Below are 17,458 nucleotides of genomic sequence, written 5' to 3' on the forward strand. Positions count from 1 at the left end.
TCAACACCTTTGTTTGTGATGAGTTAATTTTAAGGCTTTAACTCTGAGTTATGAGCTTTTAAAAGAGTGAAGCTCTTAGATGATCCAGAGGGATCTTTTGATGTTGGTAAAAAGGTTAACTTGGTTTGATGCAATTTTATTGACTCCGGTTTTAAACACCTTGTGTTGGTAAAACGTTTACAATAAGTTTTAACCAGATGTTTTTATAGTTGGTAATTGGTGTAATGTTAACCTTTTATGAGAATTTATTTTTATTTATTTTTTTGTTTTGCATTATCTTTATAATGCTTGCCATCTGTTTGCTCTTGTTTTTAGAACCTTTTATAACAATTAAAACCATTTTAACTCCACTGTCGTATTTCTTATGTTACCCCCTCCTTTGCATTTTAACATCTCCTGTAGTGGGACGTAACACAGGAAAACCCTCTCAGCCCAGACCGGACCACTCCTCCCTCAAGCTATTTACCCCCTCTCCAGACTGTAAGTCCTCCGCACAATTCAGATTACCTGTTCCCTCCGAGTTGGATCTAACTCCCATCTGTCCAGATTTCCCGCACCGGCTCCCTTTGTGAAGAACTCCGCTACGTTTATGCTGCTCCCTTGGTTTCCCTTTTAATAAATTCTTAAACACTTTACCCCCGTCTCTAAGCTGATTTTGTATGTTGTGGATTAGATATCTACACCACAGCGTGACAATCAGCAGATCTACTCCAAGCCCCTCCTGGATGAACAAGCTTCTCTCCCTATCTCTAAGGGACAGTCCAGCCACCCTGTGGAGAAAACTCATTTTGGCCGCTTGTATCCACAATCTTGTATTCGCCTTCTCGCTCCGCTCTCTTTTTACCACGGCAGACCGGTACATCGTCTGTTGTTTAACCTCTGTTGCTGAACCCCGTTTATATCCTCCTGTTGTCTCCTGAACACTGAATTAAAGACCTTTTGTTTTTGCTCCTACGACTGCCTTCAGTGTGCTCTCACTCACCTGCTTTTGGATCTCACAACACCTCCACAACATGACAAGATCACCTTATGATGAAACCAACAGGACTATCCAGGACCAATCCTCAGGGCACCAAAACGGATCCCCTCGACACCTTGGCTGCACCTAGAAATCCTGCCCATAAAAGTTATGAACAGAATCGGTGACAAAGGGCAGCCTAAAGGTATTGAGCTAGTCAGGTGTTCCATGGCCAGGACAAAAACCATATTGCTCCTCCTGAATCTGAGGTTCAACAATCCAATGGACCCTCCATTTTTAAATAGGGGGTCCACCACCCCAGTCTGCCAATCCAGTGGAACTGCCCCCGATGTCCACGCAATTTTGCAGAGCTGCGTCAGTCAACACAGCCCTACGACTTCCAGAGCCTTAAAGAGCTCCGGACGGATCTGATCCACCTCTGGAACCTTGCCACCAAGGAGCTTTTTGACCATCTCAATGACCTCAGCCCTAGAGATTGGAGAGCCCAACCCAAAGTCCACGGACTGTGCTTTCTCACTGGAAGAGGAGGTCTTCGAAGTACTCCGCCCACCGATCCACAACGTCCCAAGTCGAGGTCAGTAACAAACTGTCTCCACTATAGTGTTGGTTGTGCACTGCTTTCCCCTCCTGAGGCGCTGGATGGTGACCAGTATCTTCTCAAAGCACAGCGGTAAAACTGGCAGCACATCATTTGATTTATCTGTAGATTACTGAATTATACTGGGACTGATGATGTAGCTAAGACCAGTAGTCGCTGTGAGCTCCCAGTGGAAGCGCTATGAGCAAAAAAATTAAATATTTAACAAAAGTAAATAAACTGTTCTGATTTTGGTTCTGAAGACAAATAGAAACCTCCCCGGTGTCCAAATTGGGTCGCAGGTCTTCTGAGTCTAATGGTCCAAAACATGTCTGCACCTCCGGTAGTGACATCCAGCTAGCTGGGTGGGAGCTTGGTTGAACTTCTCCGGTAATCCAACATCTGTTCTCGCCGCCGTATCCCAGAGAAAAAACAAATGTGACCAACTAGCAGAGGCTTCAGAAGCTACATCTGACTGATGACACATTGTTCTCTGCTGTAACGCTAACACACAAACACCGGAGTTGGGGGTTGTGTTCTATAGCTGAATCTGTAGACCTCCTTGTGAAACATCACCAGCTGCCCAGGGCTCAGAGCAGAAGCTAGTTTCTGCTTTTCCAGTGCCAGTCAGAAACATCAGATTTTCTTAAAATTCCAGCCGTGAAAATCCAAAAACCTTTTTCATCTGAGGTTTTAATACTTCTCTACACTTCTTTTAAGGAATTTTGCCTCTGGCCAATAAAAATCCCCCAGCAGAATGAGAGAGTCACCGGAAGGAGCGCTCTCCAGCATCCCTCCAAGGTCTCCAAAAAGGGTGGGTAGTCTGAACTGTAGTTTGGTGCATAAGCGCAGACCACAGTCAGAACCCATTCCCAAACTTGTAGGCGAAGGGAGTCTACCCTCTTGTTTCTCCTCCAGCTTCACTGGCTGCCAGTCAACTTCAGGGTTCATTTCAAGATCCTGGTTCTGGTCTATAGGGCCTTACATGGACAAGCACCATCTTACATTGGTGATCTTCTCAGTCCCTACACCCAGGTGCGCAGATAGGGTGGGGGACGAGGGGGATCTGTCCCCCCCCCCCCCCCCCAGATTCAGATCGACCCCGATCCATCCCCCCCAACTAAGGCCAGAAAGAAAACAAAATTGGAGGATAAGCGCTTGAAGCTCCTTTTTCCAATTACACTGAATGCAGCATGACGTAAACAAACACCGACTACAGAGGAGCCAAAGTGGTTGCTGCTAGGATGCAGGATGAAGTGAAAAAGGCAAGCAACGATTACTGCGTATTTAAAAAAGACCAACAATGTAAGTAGGCGGGACCGATCTGTCTGTTTATGCATGTTGGTTATAGATTCAATACATTGTTGTCAGTGTTGGGACTTACTCGTTATAAGTGCCAAAGCCTCATTGCTGACTTTAACAAGTCTCATCTACAAATATGATCCCTCATGAAGTTACTACTTTGCACCAGAAGATAGTGGAGATGTGTAACCTTCAGGCTGAGCAAAGTTTGGGAGTTTTTAGAGCTTGATAAATGCCTCCAGAGTCCCGCCTAGAGGCTCCCAGTCGGAAAGAGGAGGAGACGCGCGCAACATGAAGAGCGCTAATATTAGATAAAACGTATAATTGCCGGCAGGTCTGGTCTTTGTTGACTGATCACTTTGTCTGGTCATGACTGACTCTGATTATGAAGCAGAATATTGACTCTGATGAAGAAATTCACTCATCCAGCCGGGAAGATTGACGCTGCTGCAGCATCAGACAGCTGGTGCTGCAGGAGAGGTGTGTGGAGTTTACAAGCTCCAAACGTTGGGTTTGATGTTTGTTTAACCTTCTTTGGGACGTGATGGATGTAGAAATGATGGTAAAAACACCGCTAACGTGACAGACGTAAAAAAATGCAGTGAAAAAGAGGCAGATGCCGATGCGTTATGTATGGGGAAGTCAAGTGTGCCACATAATCATAAAAAAGTAAAATATAAAATTTTAAGAGATTTATATATTTATATATAAATTAAAACTTTCCGAATATAATGAAAATTTATAAGTAACGTAAAAATATGAAGGAACATCTGTTGGTCAGGCTGAAAAGTTTGGGAACCACTGCTCAGTGATAAGTGAATATTGTTTCTTATTATATTTTATGTGCAGTTTTTTAGGGTTTTTATGTTTTCTGTAAAGATCGGTATCCTGAAACTCATTTCATGTTTTGCATAAAGCATGAGGTTTTGGTTTGTAATTTATCGGGAGAATAACAAATGACTAAATTAAATAGTGGGGCGCCTCTGTCAGTGCGCCCCAGGGCAGCTGTGGCTACATCATAGCTCATCACCATCAGTGTGTGAATGTGTGTGTGAATGGATGAATGATACACTGTAGTGTAAAGTGCTTTGGAGTCCTTACTCTGAGAGGCGCTATACAAGTGTGGATCATTTATCATTTATAGTGTTGATCAGGTAGAGCTTTGTTGCCAGCGTTCAACTGCATAATGGCTTCAAACACGTATATAAAAGTGTTAGTTTTTACGTAAACCATTGAAATTACACAAACTGACTGAGCTCTAGTTAAGGCGCTTGCAATAGTTTGTATTTGTGTACGTGTGTGTGTGTGTGTGTGTGTGCGCGCGTGCGTGTGTGTTTGGGGGAGGGTACATTGGAACTTTGTCCCCTCCAGTTTGAAAATCCTATCTGCGCCCCTGCCTACACCCCCAGCAGGTCCCTGAGGTCCAGTGACCAAAGCCTACTGGTTGTGCAGCACCAGGCTAAAGACCAAAGGTGACAGATCATTTGCTGCTGTGGCCCCCAGACTCTGGACCTCTCTCCCCCTGAGCTTGAGATCAGTGGACTCAGTGGTCTCCTTTAAACTCACCTGTTCAGGCTTTGGTGTGACTTTCATCACCCTCTCCTTATTCCACTATTTAAACTTATCCCATCTTTCTCCGCAATCCACTGATTTCCTTCTTTCCTATTCATGTTCTCCCTCCTTTTCCTTACATAATTATTTTTATCACAATTTTTTCTCTAATTTTGAATGTATTTTTAATAATTTTTGGAAAAGTTTTTTTGTGATGCACCTCGTGATTTTTATCTTGAGAAGCGCTATATAAAGGATTATTTTCTTTCTTTCTTTCTTTCTTTCTTTCTTTCTTTCTTTCTTTCTTTCTTTCTTTCTTTCTTTCTGGGAGGTAACTAGTATTCCCACCCCTGCTCAGCTCCTCTCAGTGGGAGCAACTCCAGAGTGTCCAGCCCCTCTCAAGGAAACTGGTTCCGGAGCCAGAGCCAATCATCGAGGTGAGTCTGACTATATCTAGTCGGAACCTCTCAACATCACACACCAACTCAGGCTCGATCCCCGCCAGAGAGGTGACATTCCACGTACCAAGAGCCAGCTTCTGTAGCCGAGGATCAGACTGCCAGGGTCCCCGCCCTCGACTACCACCTGTCACACACTGCACCCAACCTCTTTGGTTCCTCCCATGAGTGGTGAGCCCATAAGAAGGGGGACCCCGGTGACCTGCATCCAGGTGAGGGAACACTATTTCTATGTGTATTTTTCTTTAACAAACAAACAAACAAACATAATAATAATAATAATGATAATAATAATAACAAAAGGACAATAATCATAATATTAAAATAATATTAATAAAAATAAACAATGAACATAATAATGAAGACAATAACAAACATAACAATAAACACAATACTATACATTATTATAATAATAACAACAATAGCAAACATAATAGGCATAATGAATATAGTAATAAACATAAAAAGAAACATAACAATAAAAACAATAAGAAACATTGTAACAAACATAATAAACATAAGTAACACAATAACAAACATAATAAACATAGAAACAAACATAATGTTACATTATTAACTGACACTTTAATAAACCTAATAAACATAATGAGCATTATAACAACAAACGTAACAACAACAAGCATTGCAAGAAACAATAATAAAGACAAAAAACAAACATAATAAACTTAATAACAAACATTATAGCTAAATAACAACAAACATGATGAGCTTTATGTTAATCACAATAATAACCACATTATTTAGATATTATTTAGGGACCCAGTGGCTCACCTGCACCAATAGGCACGTATCATTTGCATCTTTGATTGCAAAAATGTTATCAGTGTAGTGTGATATGATATGACTAGGGTCTCAGGGAGCTGGTGTCCAACTGCAACGGTCTCCAGGCTAGAGACAGGGGACGTCCTGGACATCTTCAGCCCATCACAGGCAAATCTATATGTGATTTAGGATTTTACAACCAGCTGCCAACAGCATTAATCTGGTGCAAACAGACATCTTACAGACAGCATCAGGTGCCTTTAGCTGTTGAAATTTAGGAAAAATGATCTGTAAATAGTATTAAAACAACCTTGTACACAAACCTCTGTGTGTGACATACTCGGGCCTTTGAAAGTTTTGAAACTGGACTGAATCAGAAGGAAATCAGCTTAAAAACCTGTTTTCCATCCCGAGAGTGACTGGTCATTCCAAATGACTGTGTGAGCCTGCCATGGTGAAAGGTTTGTATCGATGGAGCTCATCGCAGCAGAACGTTGGCTGTTTCCACATTCAGTTGGAGGAAATGAAAGTTTTCATGTCGATGTGTCGACCAGATTGCTCAGTTTTCTGCACACATTCTCCACATGCTTCAGCGTTTCGACGGACGGACGGACGCACGCACGCACGCACGCACACGCACACACACACACACACACACACACACACAAGTGTTTATTGTGCAGATCTTTATCTGAAAGATGTTTTCTCCACCTGGTGAGGCTGCAGTTAATGATCAACCTAAAGTGAAACTACCTGCCGGAGTACAAAGCAGATCAGGAGATCTGCAGGTGCACCAGAGGAGATATGAGGGGATAACCTGTAAATCTGATGCTACCTTTATTTATATGAGTTAATTTTCTGCAGCTTTTAAATCCCATTAAATCACAAAACCAAAACCCCGAGAACTAGAACATAAAACAGACCTGACATCACAGTTAGCTGAAATGTTCAGGAATCCGTCTCTCCTGTGCTGTTTCTGTGTTTAACGACACTTGAAAAGTGCATCCATGCTTACCTGTGTGCTGACGAGGGCAGAGTGTCACAGAGTTTCGGTCAGGGCGAGTGGATGAGAGGCAAGGGAGTCCCCTGGTATGCAGGGCACCTCCTGCTGAAGGAGAGAGGCACATTCCTAGTGCCAGTGCGAAAACTTTCCCTCTCAGTTCAGAGGAGGGAGGGAGAACGGGATCCCTCCCCCGTCCTCTCTCTGGGTTTCTCTGAGTCTTCCCTTTTGGCAGCAAACCAGATGAAACCATCCTGGAGTTTCTGCAGCATGAAAAGCTTTTCATCAACTAAAAGTTTAATTTCCCCCTAATTATATAAAAGATGTATTTTAAGACACATTTGCACAATAAAATATATTCATATGCAGTTATTTTGTCAAACACTGCAGTAGAGTGAACTAGCTGAATAACCTCAGTGATTCCTTCTTTAATAATTTGTACTTTTGCATAAAGCCTGTTTATTTTCTACCCCTGATGCTTTAACGTTTATTAAAGTAAATACTTCAATTAATGAATGACTGAAAAATCTATTTAAACAAAAGGAAAAGGAACTTTCATGATGGTGGGATGTGCACATTCTTGCAGGTGGACGGCGAGTGATAATTCTTTTTGCCTCTGTGTTTGGCTCACATCTCACCAACAACACCACAGATTTGAATGAAACTCGTTAAGCTCATTATAGCTGGCTGAAATCAGCCATTTTTTTTTACAGATATGAGGCTGAAATGTGTTGTGTTGGTATCTGGGAGTCGTTTACCTCGATAGGTCCTGTGATGCTTTAGAAAGTCTGACCATCAAACGGGATCATCTGCGTTTTAAAGCTGCAATAGCAAATCTACGGAACAAGCTCTGAAACGCAACCACAGTCCGACCCCCCCAGGTCATGCAGGAACCTGCGGTCGGAGGAAACGAGAGAGCGCTGAACACCAGTTACTGTTCTCTAGGTCCAAGCGTCTTTTGTACTCCGTGACTTCAATGGTGTTTTTCTTTATGGGACTCTGGCAGTTTGTCGTAAAGTTGAAGTGGTTTCTTTGTCTGATGTTACTGAGGAGAACCTCTCACACCAGTGGTGTTCTGTTGCTCGGTGTGTGAGTGTGTTCACAGGGAAGTGCTGCGGTTCAGCAACACAGACGAGCCTGTGGTCCGGTGGCTGTTTTCAGCCTGAAACATGATATTGGTGAAGGTTTTTAGAAAAATGCAAGAGGACCACTTTATTTAATCATATTTATTACTATACTATGCAGAACTTTGTTAAGAGGCACGAAAACATGTTTTAAGCTAATTTGTTTCCCATTTTGCCCTTGCAGCTTTTCTTCCTTTAAAATGTGACCTTCATCATCAGCATCTCTGGGTAGATGGATGCAGGTATGGATTCCTCCTGTCCTTGTGAGAAGCAGCATGAAGGAAGTGGAGCCCCTGACCTCAGCAGGCTGATGTTGGGGTTAGGCCTGATCTCCTCACCGCCCTGCTCCACTCCTTAGTCTGACGCGTAAAAACTCAATTTGGCTCTGGGTTGGGCTGGAGCTGACAATGAGTCTCTCTCTCTCTCTCTCTCTCTCTCTCTCTCTCTCTCTCTCTCTCTCTCTCTCTCTCTCTCTCTCTCTCTCTCTCTCTCTCTCTCTCTCTCTCTCACACACACACTCTCTTTTGTTATCTTCACGGAAGAGGCGCACGCTCCCATGGGGCATGTTGCTGCGCAACCGTAAACCCCGCCCACAATGGCACCTGAGCCCTTCGCATGTGACCCTTTCCAGGAGTTCGTCCAATCGGGAGCCAGCACAGGTGCCTGTTGAGGAGAGTTTCGGAGGCGGAAACCTGCTGGTTCAGAAGAGGTGAGCCGCTCCTTATAATTGTGTCACTCCTGCTGTGTTCTCCTCACGCGCTGCTACAGGACAGGAGAATAGTTTTATCCGGAGAAACGTTAATAATAAACACAAACATTTGGGTGGCGGGGTGTGCGGGAGGACGTCACACCTGGCTCGTGCGTAAAATGGATACTCGCGCGACGCGCTGAAGGACTCCTGATCCAAGTTCCCAGACAGCAGCGGATGTTAAACGAGTTGGGAACATCCCAGGAGAGTCAGAAGCCAGAGATTTCCTCTTTGGGGTTCATTTAAGTTTCATCTCCTTCCTTCACAGCTCAGGTGAGTCCTCCTCACAGCTCCCCTCCTTGTCTTTGCTCCAGGTGACCCACTCTGTGATTTACGCATCTGTTCTCACCACTCATTCAACCAGTTTTACAGACTCTAAAAACGGTCACACTGGTTATTCACGAGATTAGTGGTAAGACTTAGTCTCACCTTCAGCTGTAAAGGAACGTTCAGATGCTGATGTTCAGAGAGGATCCTTAAACATCATTTTTGCAGGTTTGTGAGGATGGAGATGCAGAGCAGAGCTAAATACACAAAAGGAGGTTTGAAGGAGCTTCACTTTTCCGGAGGAATAACTTTGTTGTGCTGAATTTTCAGGGCCAAGATGACGGAGAGGACACCATGGTGGAAAGCTTTCCTGCCAAAGAAGAAGAGTGGATCTACCAAAGAGTCAAACCACGTCTTTGGGCCAGACTTTGACCCCTTTGCACAGAACCAAAAGCAAAAAGACCCCAACGTGTCCTCCAAGAGCTCTGGGGGCCAGAGCCACTCTCAGCATGAGTCCAACAACTCATCCCTCATCAGCGACGAGACCTACGACGACTCCCAGCTGTATTCGGTGTTCAACGAGCAGACCTGTCGCAGGAACATGAAGGTGTCACGCTCAGGTCGCTTCAAAGTGAAGGGCAAGGTGCGCTCGACCCTCCCCATAGAGGAGAGGGAGAGAGAGAGAGCGCAGCCTCAGGGAAAGACGGCGTAAGGTGGCAATGAGGAAGAGGAGGAAGAGGATATGACAGACTGCTTCACAGTGTTTTCTGTAACAGAACGGGAGGGATTTAAACACATGGAGACGCTCCGTGTGAACTACGGGATGATTGTTGGAGTTTTATCTGAATAATGCAGATTTCTGAATATATAATGATATATTTTTAAGGTTTTTGGACTTTTGACGATGGACTTGTCCAAAAGGGTCACAGAAGGAATGTTTAATGTGTGTTTTTAATATATAATAATAATTACTGAACTCATCTGCCTGCAAAAGTCTCAAAGATGGTTGGAAAAGCAGGAGCACTTATGAATGCAGAAGGTTGTCCTGGGAGTCTAGTTTTTTTTGGACAGCTCACAATCACACAGAGACGCCGTCTAAATCCATCGTCTTTTTTTCCACATGTGCTTCAGAACGACCAGAAGATGTTCACCAGAATTATTCTGCGGTGTCTAGAGTAATGCATGTCTATCGATGAAGGATGATCCCGTTTGCTCTGAAGGTTTTTAGTCTGACGCACCAGACAAGCAGAGATGGTTGTGATGAAGGATTCAACCAGACACAAGTCAGAGGTTGCTATTTACAGAAGGTCTTTATTTTAACACGTAGGGCTGAAGGAGATGGGGATGTTTAGAGTAGCAGCTTGCACCTGTGAAGATGTACATGAAGGCAAAATGATAAATAAATCTGCACCGGCTGACTCCATGACAGTGTGTCTGTGATTTATTATGGTCTGTTCTTAACCACAAAAGAGTCCAAATGTCAAATTATGTCCTAGCTTTCCGTCTAAAGAGGGACCATGCCTGTGTCACTGCATTCCTCTGCCACTGTTGCATTTTAAGGTGTGTGTGTGAGAGCATGTGTGTGTAAGGGTTATGGCAGATTAAAACTATAAAATCACATTAGGGTTTTTAAATTGCATGTCCACAATTGTCTCACGGTGGTTTAAAGGACAACAGGTTAAACAGGCTGGACTGTTTGAAGGTGAGTGTGCACAAGAGTGCGAGGTGTAATGGTGCACTTTCAACGCCAGGGGGCGCGCACGTGACTCTGGGCAGACAAAGACCTGACTAAAAGAGTAGAAACAAACACGTTGATGTTCTTACACCGACTCTTTATGGTTTAGATCATTTATCATTAGGATGTGATTCAAAGCTGCACAAGACTTTAAAATGATAATTGCCCATTGGTCCAGTGTGTGTGTGTGTGTGTGTGTGTGTGTGTGTGTGTGTGTGTGTGTGTGTGTGTGTGTGTGTGTGTGTGTGTGTGTGTGTGTGTGTGTGTGTGTGTGGTTTGGCTCTGTGCGTCCCCTGCAGTGGCTCTCAGAGAGACAAACAGCAGCCTCTGAGCTGGACAGCAGAGCCGCTGACAGACTGAACACAGACGTCAAAAGAAGACTAGAACTTTTTTGGACATCTACAGAAGTTTCTAGATTGTAAATCCAGCGACTCAAAGGTCTGATCTGTGGTGTCCTGCAGCAGGTGACTATAAATAACTCTCTCACTGCTCCGTTATGAAGAGCCACCATGAGGACTGAAGCGTCCAACAGGAAGGTGGATTTGTGATCTTTACAGAAGGTAACAACATTTGTTTTGTTGTTTTACAGAAATGTAGCAAAAAATCTGTGTTTAAAGGTTAAAAAGGTGTTTAAGGTGCAATTAGTCATCAATAATGATCAGAAACCTTTTATCACTGTTGTGTTTGTTTTCATTCCTGTAACTTAAAAAACAACAACATGCACATTGTGCACCAAGCATGCATTTAAGTTGGTTAGAGTGTGCTGTGGCCTTTGTTAGTGGTTCATTACAAGGTTCAGACATAGGAAGTTAAAATGTCTCCGTTTGGTTTGGAGCCCAGCAGCAGGTTTCCATCTCATTAAGACATTATTCAGAGTTTAAACGTTAGACTTCATGTCACTGAACAGGAACGTTGATGTCGTTTTTGACAATAGGACTTGTGGTTTAGACGCTCAGAAAATTTAAGCTTGGTGCTTCGTGCACATCCCCGTCTGTGAATGTGGTGCCAGGTCATCCAGCGTCTGACCCATATCTGGACGTTTATCTCACTGATCAGCATCACTCTGAGTCATGTGATCAACTGTCACTTCAGATCTAATAAAACTGTCACTGGAGGGGATGTTATTGTCCCTGTTTAGGTGACTAAAATAAATCCTTGTCTGTGAGTCCCTAATGATCTCCTCATCAAACAGACGGTTGTTTTACAAGTGACGCTAAAACAGGGTTTCTACCTCTAGAAACATAAGAATGAATGAATGAATCACCCAGGGGGTTGGCTCTCCCAACCCCCCCCCCCCCCTCCCCCCCGGTCACCGGCTGTGAAACAACCTGTGTGGTTTAAACCAACATGAACAAGCTGGCTGTGCAGCGCCCTGGCTGATAGGATGGGACCTCCACAGGTCCAGACTGGCCTCGACACAGATATGAAGATAGAAATAGCTACAGTGGACAGTCTGCCAGCTGCAGACGGGAAAAGTACTCATGCACAGACACACACACACACACACACACACACACACACACACACACACACACACACACACACACACACACACACACACACACACACATTGGACAAACAGGTCTTGTTCAGTGTTTACTGACGAGGAGCAAATTCCACACAGAGGTGAATTTGCACATCTGGCGGATTTCTAATCAGTCATGAGAACCAGCATATGGGGATGAGTGGAGGTCCTTCTTATTGGTGCAGGGTTTATCCACAATCCAGCATGCTCTTGGTCCAGCCTAAAGACATCCTGAATGCTCCGTAAACATGGAGTTTAGTCTTCCTTTGGACTTTCCTTCATGTTTTCCGTCTAAACTGCAGTAAAGGCCTGTCATCACACCCCCACTGGAAGGGTGAGGGTCCATTACTTCACAAACAACACTCACCATTGTTCCCATCCCCAAGTTTCACCACAAGGCATTGTGGGAAGAAGAGTCAGTCGAGGCGGAGGGTTGCGTCAGATTTCTGCAGAGAGGATGGAGGGCTTTCTGTTTCCTGTTTAGAACTGCAGACACTTCCTGTTCAGGGGAAGAGGGCAGGAGGTCATCAGTTGTGACCCCTCACACAGTAGCAGAGCGATGTGGTCATGAGTGTGTGTTATTCACAGATATCTGAAGCATGCCGGCTCCACCCCCTCCCCCGCCACCTCCCCCGCCTGCCCCCCCTCCCCCACCTCCACCCACTGCTGCCCTGCCACAGGTGAGTTTGTCCTGTCTCTGAAGCGTCCTCATGCATTTGTAAACACTTCGCATGTCCTTTTTGATGACACCTGGGGGTAGTTTGCATTATTAATTGAGACACACACACACACACACACACACACACACACACACACACACACACACACACACACACACACACACACACACACACACTGGACAACGAGCAGACTCTCAGAAGCGGGAGTGGGGGGGGGTGTTATGTTTCCACGGTGTCCTCATGTTCGGTGAGACACGATGATCTAACGTTGCTCTGCCTCTCAGTCCGCCACCGCAAACTTACTCTTAAAAGTAAAATAGGAGCCTCTCTGCATGTTTTATGAGTGAATAAAAACACGTTTGGTATCAAAACTGTGGCTACGTCTAAATTAAGAACTCATATTTGTAATGTGACAGTGTCCTCTGGAGCCTCCTAAGCCCCGGTCCACCGGAGGTGGACGGAACGCCCTTTTGGCCGACATCCACAAGGGAGCCAAGCTCAGGAAGGTCACACAGGTCAACGACCGCAGTGCTCCTGCCGCTGATAGTGAGTCCCACAACCTTTCCCTTCACACGTCGACCAAACGGACGTGTGGCCAACCGAGCCACGCACTGTGGAGGAAGCTCAGTTTATCACGGTTACAAAAGATCACTCCACAACCAAAAAGTTACGCGTGAGTCATGAGAAGGCACAGCCATGCTTTCAGAGGAGCGGGGTTTATGTGCGTCAAGACAAAATGTTTCAAAAAGGATAAAAACAAAATACAAAAGTAATGACATAATGGGCAAATCTGAGAGAAATGGCATTGGCTCTTTGGCACAAATCCATGGCAGAAGATCTGTAATCCTACTGAGTTGGGACTCTAAATGTTTTATTTATTATTTTTTTTACAGAAATTGAAAGTTATAGATCAGGTGGTCCAACGCTGGTCCTCGAGTGCCCCTACCCAGCATGTTTTAGTTGTTTCTCTTCTCCAACACACCTGGTTCAATAAAAATTCAATAAAAATCAGGTGTGTTGGAGCAGAGAAACAACTAAAACATGCTGGGCAGCGAACCTCCAGGACCAGGATTGGGCACCCCTCTGAACAATGTGTCTCACCCTAAGCATTTACCTGCAACAAAACCCAGACGTAGATGCTAAAGGGGAAACGGCACCCCTTGTGGCAGGTTTCAGTAAAAGCTTTAAGCACCATCCACCCTCTCAGTTACTCTCTTGTTCATTCACATAGTTCTACCCTGTTGTTATACGTTCAGGTGTTCATTTTTCCAATGTTTTGAGCTGATTCATTAATCGTGTGCTTGGTTTTCACCAGAACCAAAGACAAACACCAGAGATTCTTCTGCTTCATCTCAGGTCACTGGTGGGATGGCACCAGTCGGACCGTCTCTGGGCGAGATGTTTGCTGGAGGGTTTCCCACTCTCAGACCTGCAGGACACAGAGATAAACCGGGCAAGACCCAAGGTAGAGGTGGAGCTTCCATTTCTTCATAAATGAGTGGTTTACTGAATGCTTGTAGCTGCTGTGATGTTTCACTGCCTCCTGTGATTGTCTGAAGTGTCACGATCGAGCTCAGCAGCCTCCCTGAGGCCGCTCTGGAACACGCCCACATCATCAGACCGACCCGGTGGACTGGAGCCTCACAGAACCGCAGAGATCCAGCGACTGCTCACCTCCTCCTCCTCAGCTCCTCCCTCCCCATCTCACAGCAACAAGCACCCACCTCCTTTTCCAGCATCCTCTCCCTTTACACCTCCACCTGCCCCTCCCTCTGCTCCTCCCCCACCTCCCCCACCTCAAGCCTACAGCAAGCCTCCCTCTCTCCCCACCTGCCCTCCACCTCCTCCACCATTCCAGGTCACCAAGCCAACATGGCTACCCATCCAGCACCATGCACCTGTGCCCCATCCCTCCACCCCACCTCCTCCTCCCCCCGGAGATCGTTCCTCTGGTTGTTTCTACTCTCCTCCTCCTTCTGCAGCCATCTCTGAGCCATCCACCTTTATACGCCACAGCCCCCTTGGTCCTCCTCCACCACCTCCACCTCCACCTTTACCAGCATCCTTAACTCCAAGCTGCTCAAACACCGTTGCCCCACCACCACCCAAGTCTGCCCCCGTGCCCTCCTCAGCTATGTGCTCACTGCCACCCTCATATCCCTGCAACGTTCCCACTCGACGGCCACCAGCTGTGCCCAGAAGCTTAGGTAAATTAATATTTGCACAAAGTTGCCTCTCTTTCTCGTACACACACACACACACACACACACACACACACACACACACACACACACACACACACACACACACACACACACACACACACACACACACACACACACACACACACACACACACACACACACGAGTATATGTTTGTTTGTGATTGTTGCGGAACCCTGGAAGATCTGCGTAGTTGTTACGTATTTCTGTTGCTTTGTATCTCTGACGTCTGCCTCGTCTTGTGAGCAGGTGTGGGTCGACTGGCTCCTCCTCCCGCTCCACCGGCACGCTCTCCCACCACGGAGTTGTCCATCCGCATTCCTCCCCCTCCACCACCTCCTCCTCTGCCGCCGTTCAGCCTCAGGAACGGACACCTGAACAGCCTGAGTACGACTGCAGCTGTGAGCTAACACACACTTTAAGAGCCTTTGGGACATTTAGTCCATCTGGATTTTTCTCCTTTTAGATGATTTTGAATCCAAGTTCCAGTTCCACCCAGTAGAGGACTTCCCCCCACCAGATGAATTCAAGGCATACCCCAGAACCTACCCAAGCAAAGAAAACAGAGGTAGGCCCACGTGATTAATTCTCATCTTCTCTTGGAGCTTTGTTCTCATCTGTTTTTTTATTTATTTCCCAGCGAACCCCAAACCGCCCGGGATCAGAGCACACCTCAGATGAGTCACTCTTCTTCCAAAAGAAGCTCTTCTAATGGCTCTAGATGACAACAAAACGTGTGTGTGTGTGTGTCCAAGTGTCAAACACGGTCCTGCCTGTTTCTGACAGTGTGACCTCTGACCTTTCTCCAGTGTGGAATGTTTTGTATGTGTGAGGAGGAGGACTGACCACATGATGTCTCTACAACAGCACACACACTCCAACCACACTTTCCTTTCTTCGTTTATCCTCTTTAACGTATTTTACAGTTTTTAACAGATTAGGTGCTCCATTAATAACACATTTCTAGGATTTTATTTTCTTGTAACATTGTCTTCAATATTTAGACAAGATTAGTCACAAAACTTCTAGTTTGAGACCATAGTAGCAGGAGTGTAATAAAGTGGACATTTATTTTATTGTGAAATCAGAAAACATGATTAAATGTGAATTTTTTGGCATTAATCTTCATTATGAAGTGAACTGTGTGTGTTTGTACACAACAGAGTGATATTTATTAGGATTTATTGTGACTGGACTGATGCTGAGATTATTGAAGTGTATCCGTTTTAGTGTTGGATGCTAAATAATAAATAAGGTATGTTGTTTCCTCCTTAGAAACAAATAAGTTCTAACACCTAGTAAAACAGCGCCACCTGCTGGTTTTATGTGAAAACACATTACCAAGTAAAATCACCAAATAATTTAAGAATCTTTATGTAAAACAAACAAGACAACAACATTAGGAGCTCGACCCACTTTCTTCTTCCAAGCCTCGTCAGTTCTTCATGTAACAGATTTGACCAGGTGTGGGAACCATTCTTCAGAGGTTCTGGTCCACCCTGACTTGACAGCTTCAGCTCCACCCATGATGAGAACCTCCTGTTCCACCACATCTCAAAGGTTCTAGACGGGAATACGACCTTGTGACTGTGGAGGCCGTTGGAGTCCAGCGAACCCATGGTCATGTTCTAGAAACCAGTTAGGGATGACCTGAGCTTTGTGACATGGTGCATGATCCTGCTGGAAGCAGCATCAGAAGTTGGGCCACGGGGTCAGAGGGATGGACATGGTCAGCAGCAAGACTCAGGTAGGCTGGTTAATACCAGGCTCAGGTGGTGCTGGAGGGTCCAGAGTGGGACAAGAATCCTGAAACATGGATGGATCTAGGCTTCGTGTTGGTGACAGCCAGAGTAATGATTTACGTTTACTTGCATTACTGTAATTGATGTTTTTTTAGGGTGTGTTTACATACCTGTTTTTAAAGGGCAGGTTCACTAGATGGTGGGTTTTACTTGTTATTTTTTAAATATAATCGTCACTCTGAGCTTCACATGCAGGTTGAATGTGAAATGTCTTCTACAGCCACCTCCTGCGTTAGCTTCTGATAGAAAAGAAATGGTGAAACTCTGATCTAAAGCCTGACAGATCTACTTAGCATCATCATGGACTCACCCATCTTGTCTCACAACGGGGAAGGCTGTTGGTTTAGCATCCAGGAGAGAGAGTGAGCACATTTAAGCTAGCAGAAGCTAACTGTTAGCATTAGCAACTCCACCACACAGAACTCCTCCAAGCTTGTGTTATATGTGGAGATAAAACATCAACGTTGCAGAGCGAACAGAGTCAGCGGTGGAGTCATGTTTCTGTTAGCCAATCAGAGATGTCCAACTATCAGGAAACGATACTCCAAATGTGGTCGTCGGAAGCTCCTCTCTGCTTTGTTTCACTTCTAGTTCCTGTAACAGGAGTTCCAGAGCTTTTCTCCCAAAGAGATCGTCTCTCAAAGGATTCAGTCATAGTACAGATCACTTCAGATGTGTTAAAAAATGTGTTACTTTGGTCTTTG

The 17,458-nt window shown here is 45.1% G+C and overlaps 2 protein-coding genes across 3 annotated transcripts; both read left to right on the forward strand.

The window, feature by feature from the left end:
* Positions 1-8,456: 8,456 nt before the first annotated feature.
* LOC107383350 (proline-rich protein 15) lies at positions 8,457-10,212 on the forward strand. 2 transcript variants are annotated; one of them, XM_015955915.3, is made up of 2 exons: positions 8,457-8,795; positions 9,120-10,212. In XM_015955915.3, exon 2 carries the CDS (start codon positions 9,127-9,129, stop codon positions 9,499-9,501), a length of 375 nt encoding a protein of 124 aa, XP_015811401.1. In that variant the 5' UTR covers positions 8,457-8,795; positions 9,120-9,126; the 3' UTR covers positions 9,502-10,212. The 2 variants fall into 2 exon arrangements, with proteins under 2 accessions (XP_015811401.1, XP_054600552.1); XM_054744577.2 differs by lacking the exon at positions 8,457-8,795 and adding an exon at positions 8,812-9,017.
* A 533-nt stretch (positions 10,213-10,745) lies between these two features.
* On the forward strand, positions 10,746-16,230 carry wipf3 (WAS/WASL interacting protein family member 3). The gene is made up of 8 exons (XM_015955916.3): positions 10,746-11,084; positions 12,638-12,729; positions 13,146-13,275; positions 14,045-14,194; positions 14,289-14,936; positions 15,202-15,339; positions 15,419-15,520; positions 15,593-16,230. Exons 2-8 carry the CDS (start codon positions 12,649-12,651, stop codon positions 15,631-15,633), a joined length of 1,290 nt encoding a protein of 429 aa, XP_015811402.3. The 5' UTR covers positions 10,746-11,084; positions 12,638-12,648; the 3' UTR covers positions 15,634-16,230.
* Positions 16,231-17,458: the final 1,228 nt, after the last annotated feature.

The sequence above is a fragment of the Nothobranchius furzeri genome, chromosome 11, assembly GCF_043380555.1.
Source record: "Nothobranchius furzeri strain GRZ-AD chromosome 11, NfurGRZ-RIMD1, whole genome shotgun sequence".
NCBI classification, from domain to species: Eukaryota; Metazoa; Chordata; class Actinopteri; order Cyprinodontiformes; family Nothobranchiidae; genus Nothobranchius; species Nothobranchius furzeri.

Bases quoted from the DNA above. Each gene is read 5' to 3' on its own strand.
- wipf3 (XM_015955916.3), top strand. From the start codon at position 12,649: ATGCCGGCTCCACCCCCTCCCCCGCCACCTCCCCCGCCTGCCCCCCCT. The intron at 13,276-14,044 runs GTGAGTCCCACA...GGTTTTCACCAG, and splicing joins CAGTGCTCCTGCCGCTGATA to AACCAAAGACAAACACCAGA. The intron at 15,521-15,592 runs GTAGGCCCACGT...TTTATTTCCCAG, and splicing joins CCCAAGCAAAGAAAACAGAG to CGAACCCCAAACCGCCCGGG.
- LOC107383350 (XM_015955915.3), top strand. From the start codon at position 9,127: ATGACGGAGAGGACACCATGGTGGAAAGCTTTCCTGCCAAAGAAGAAG.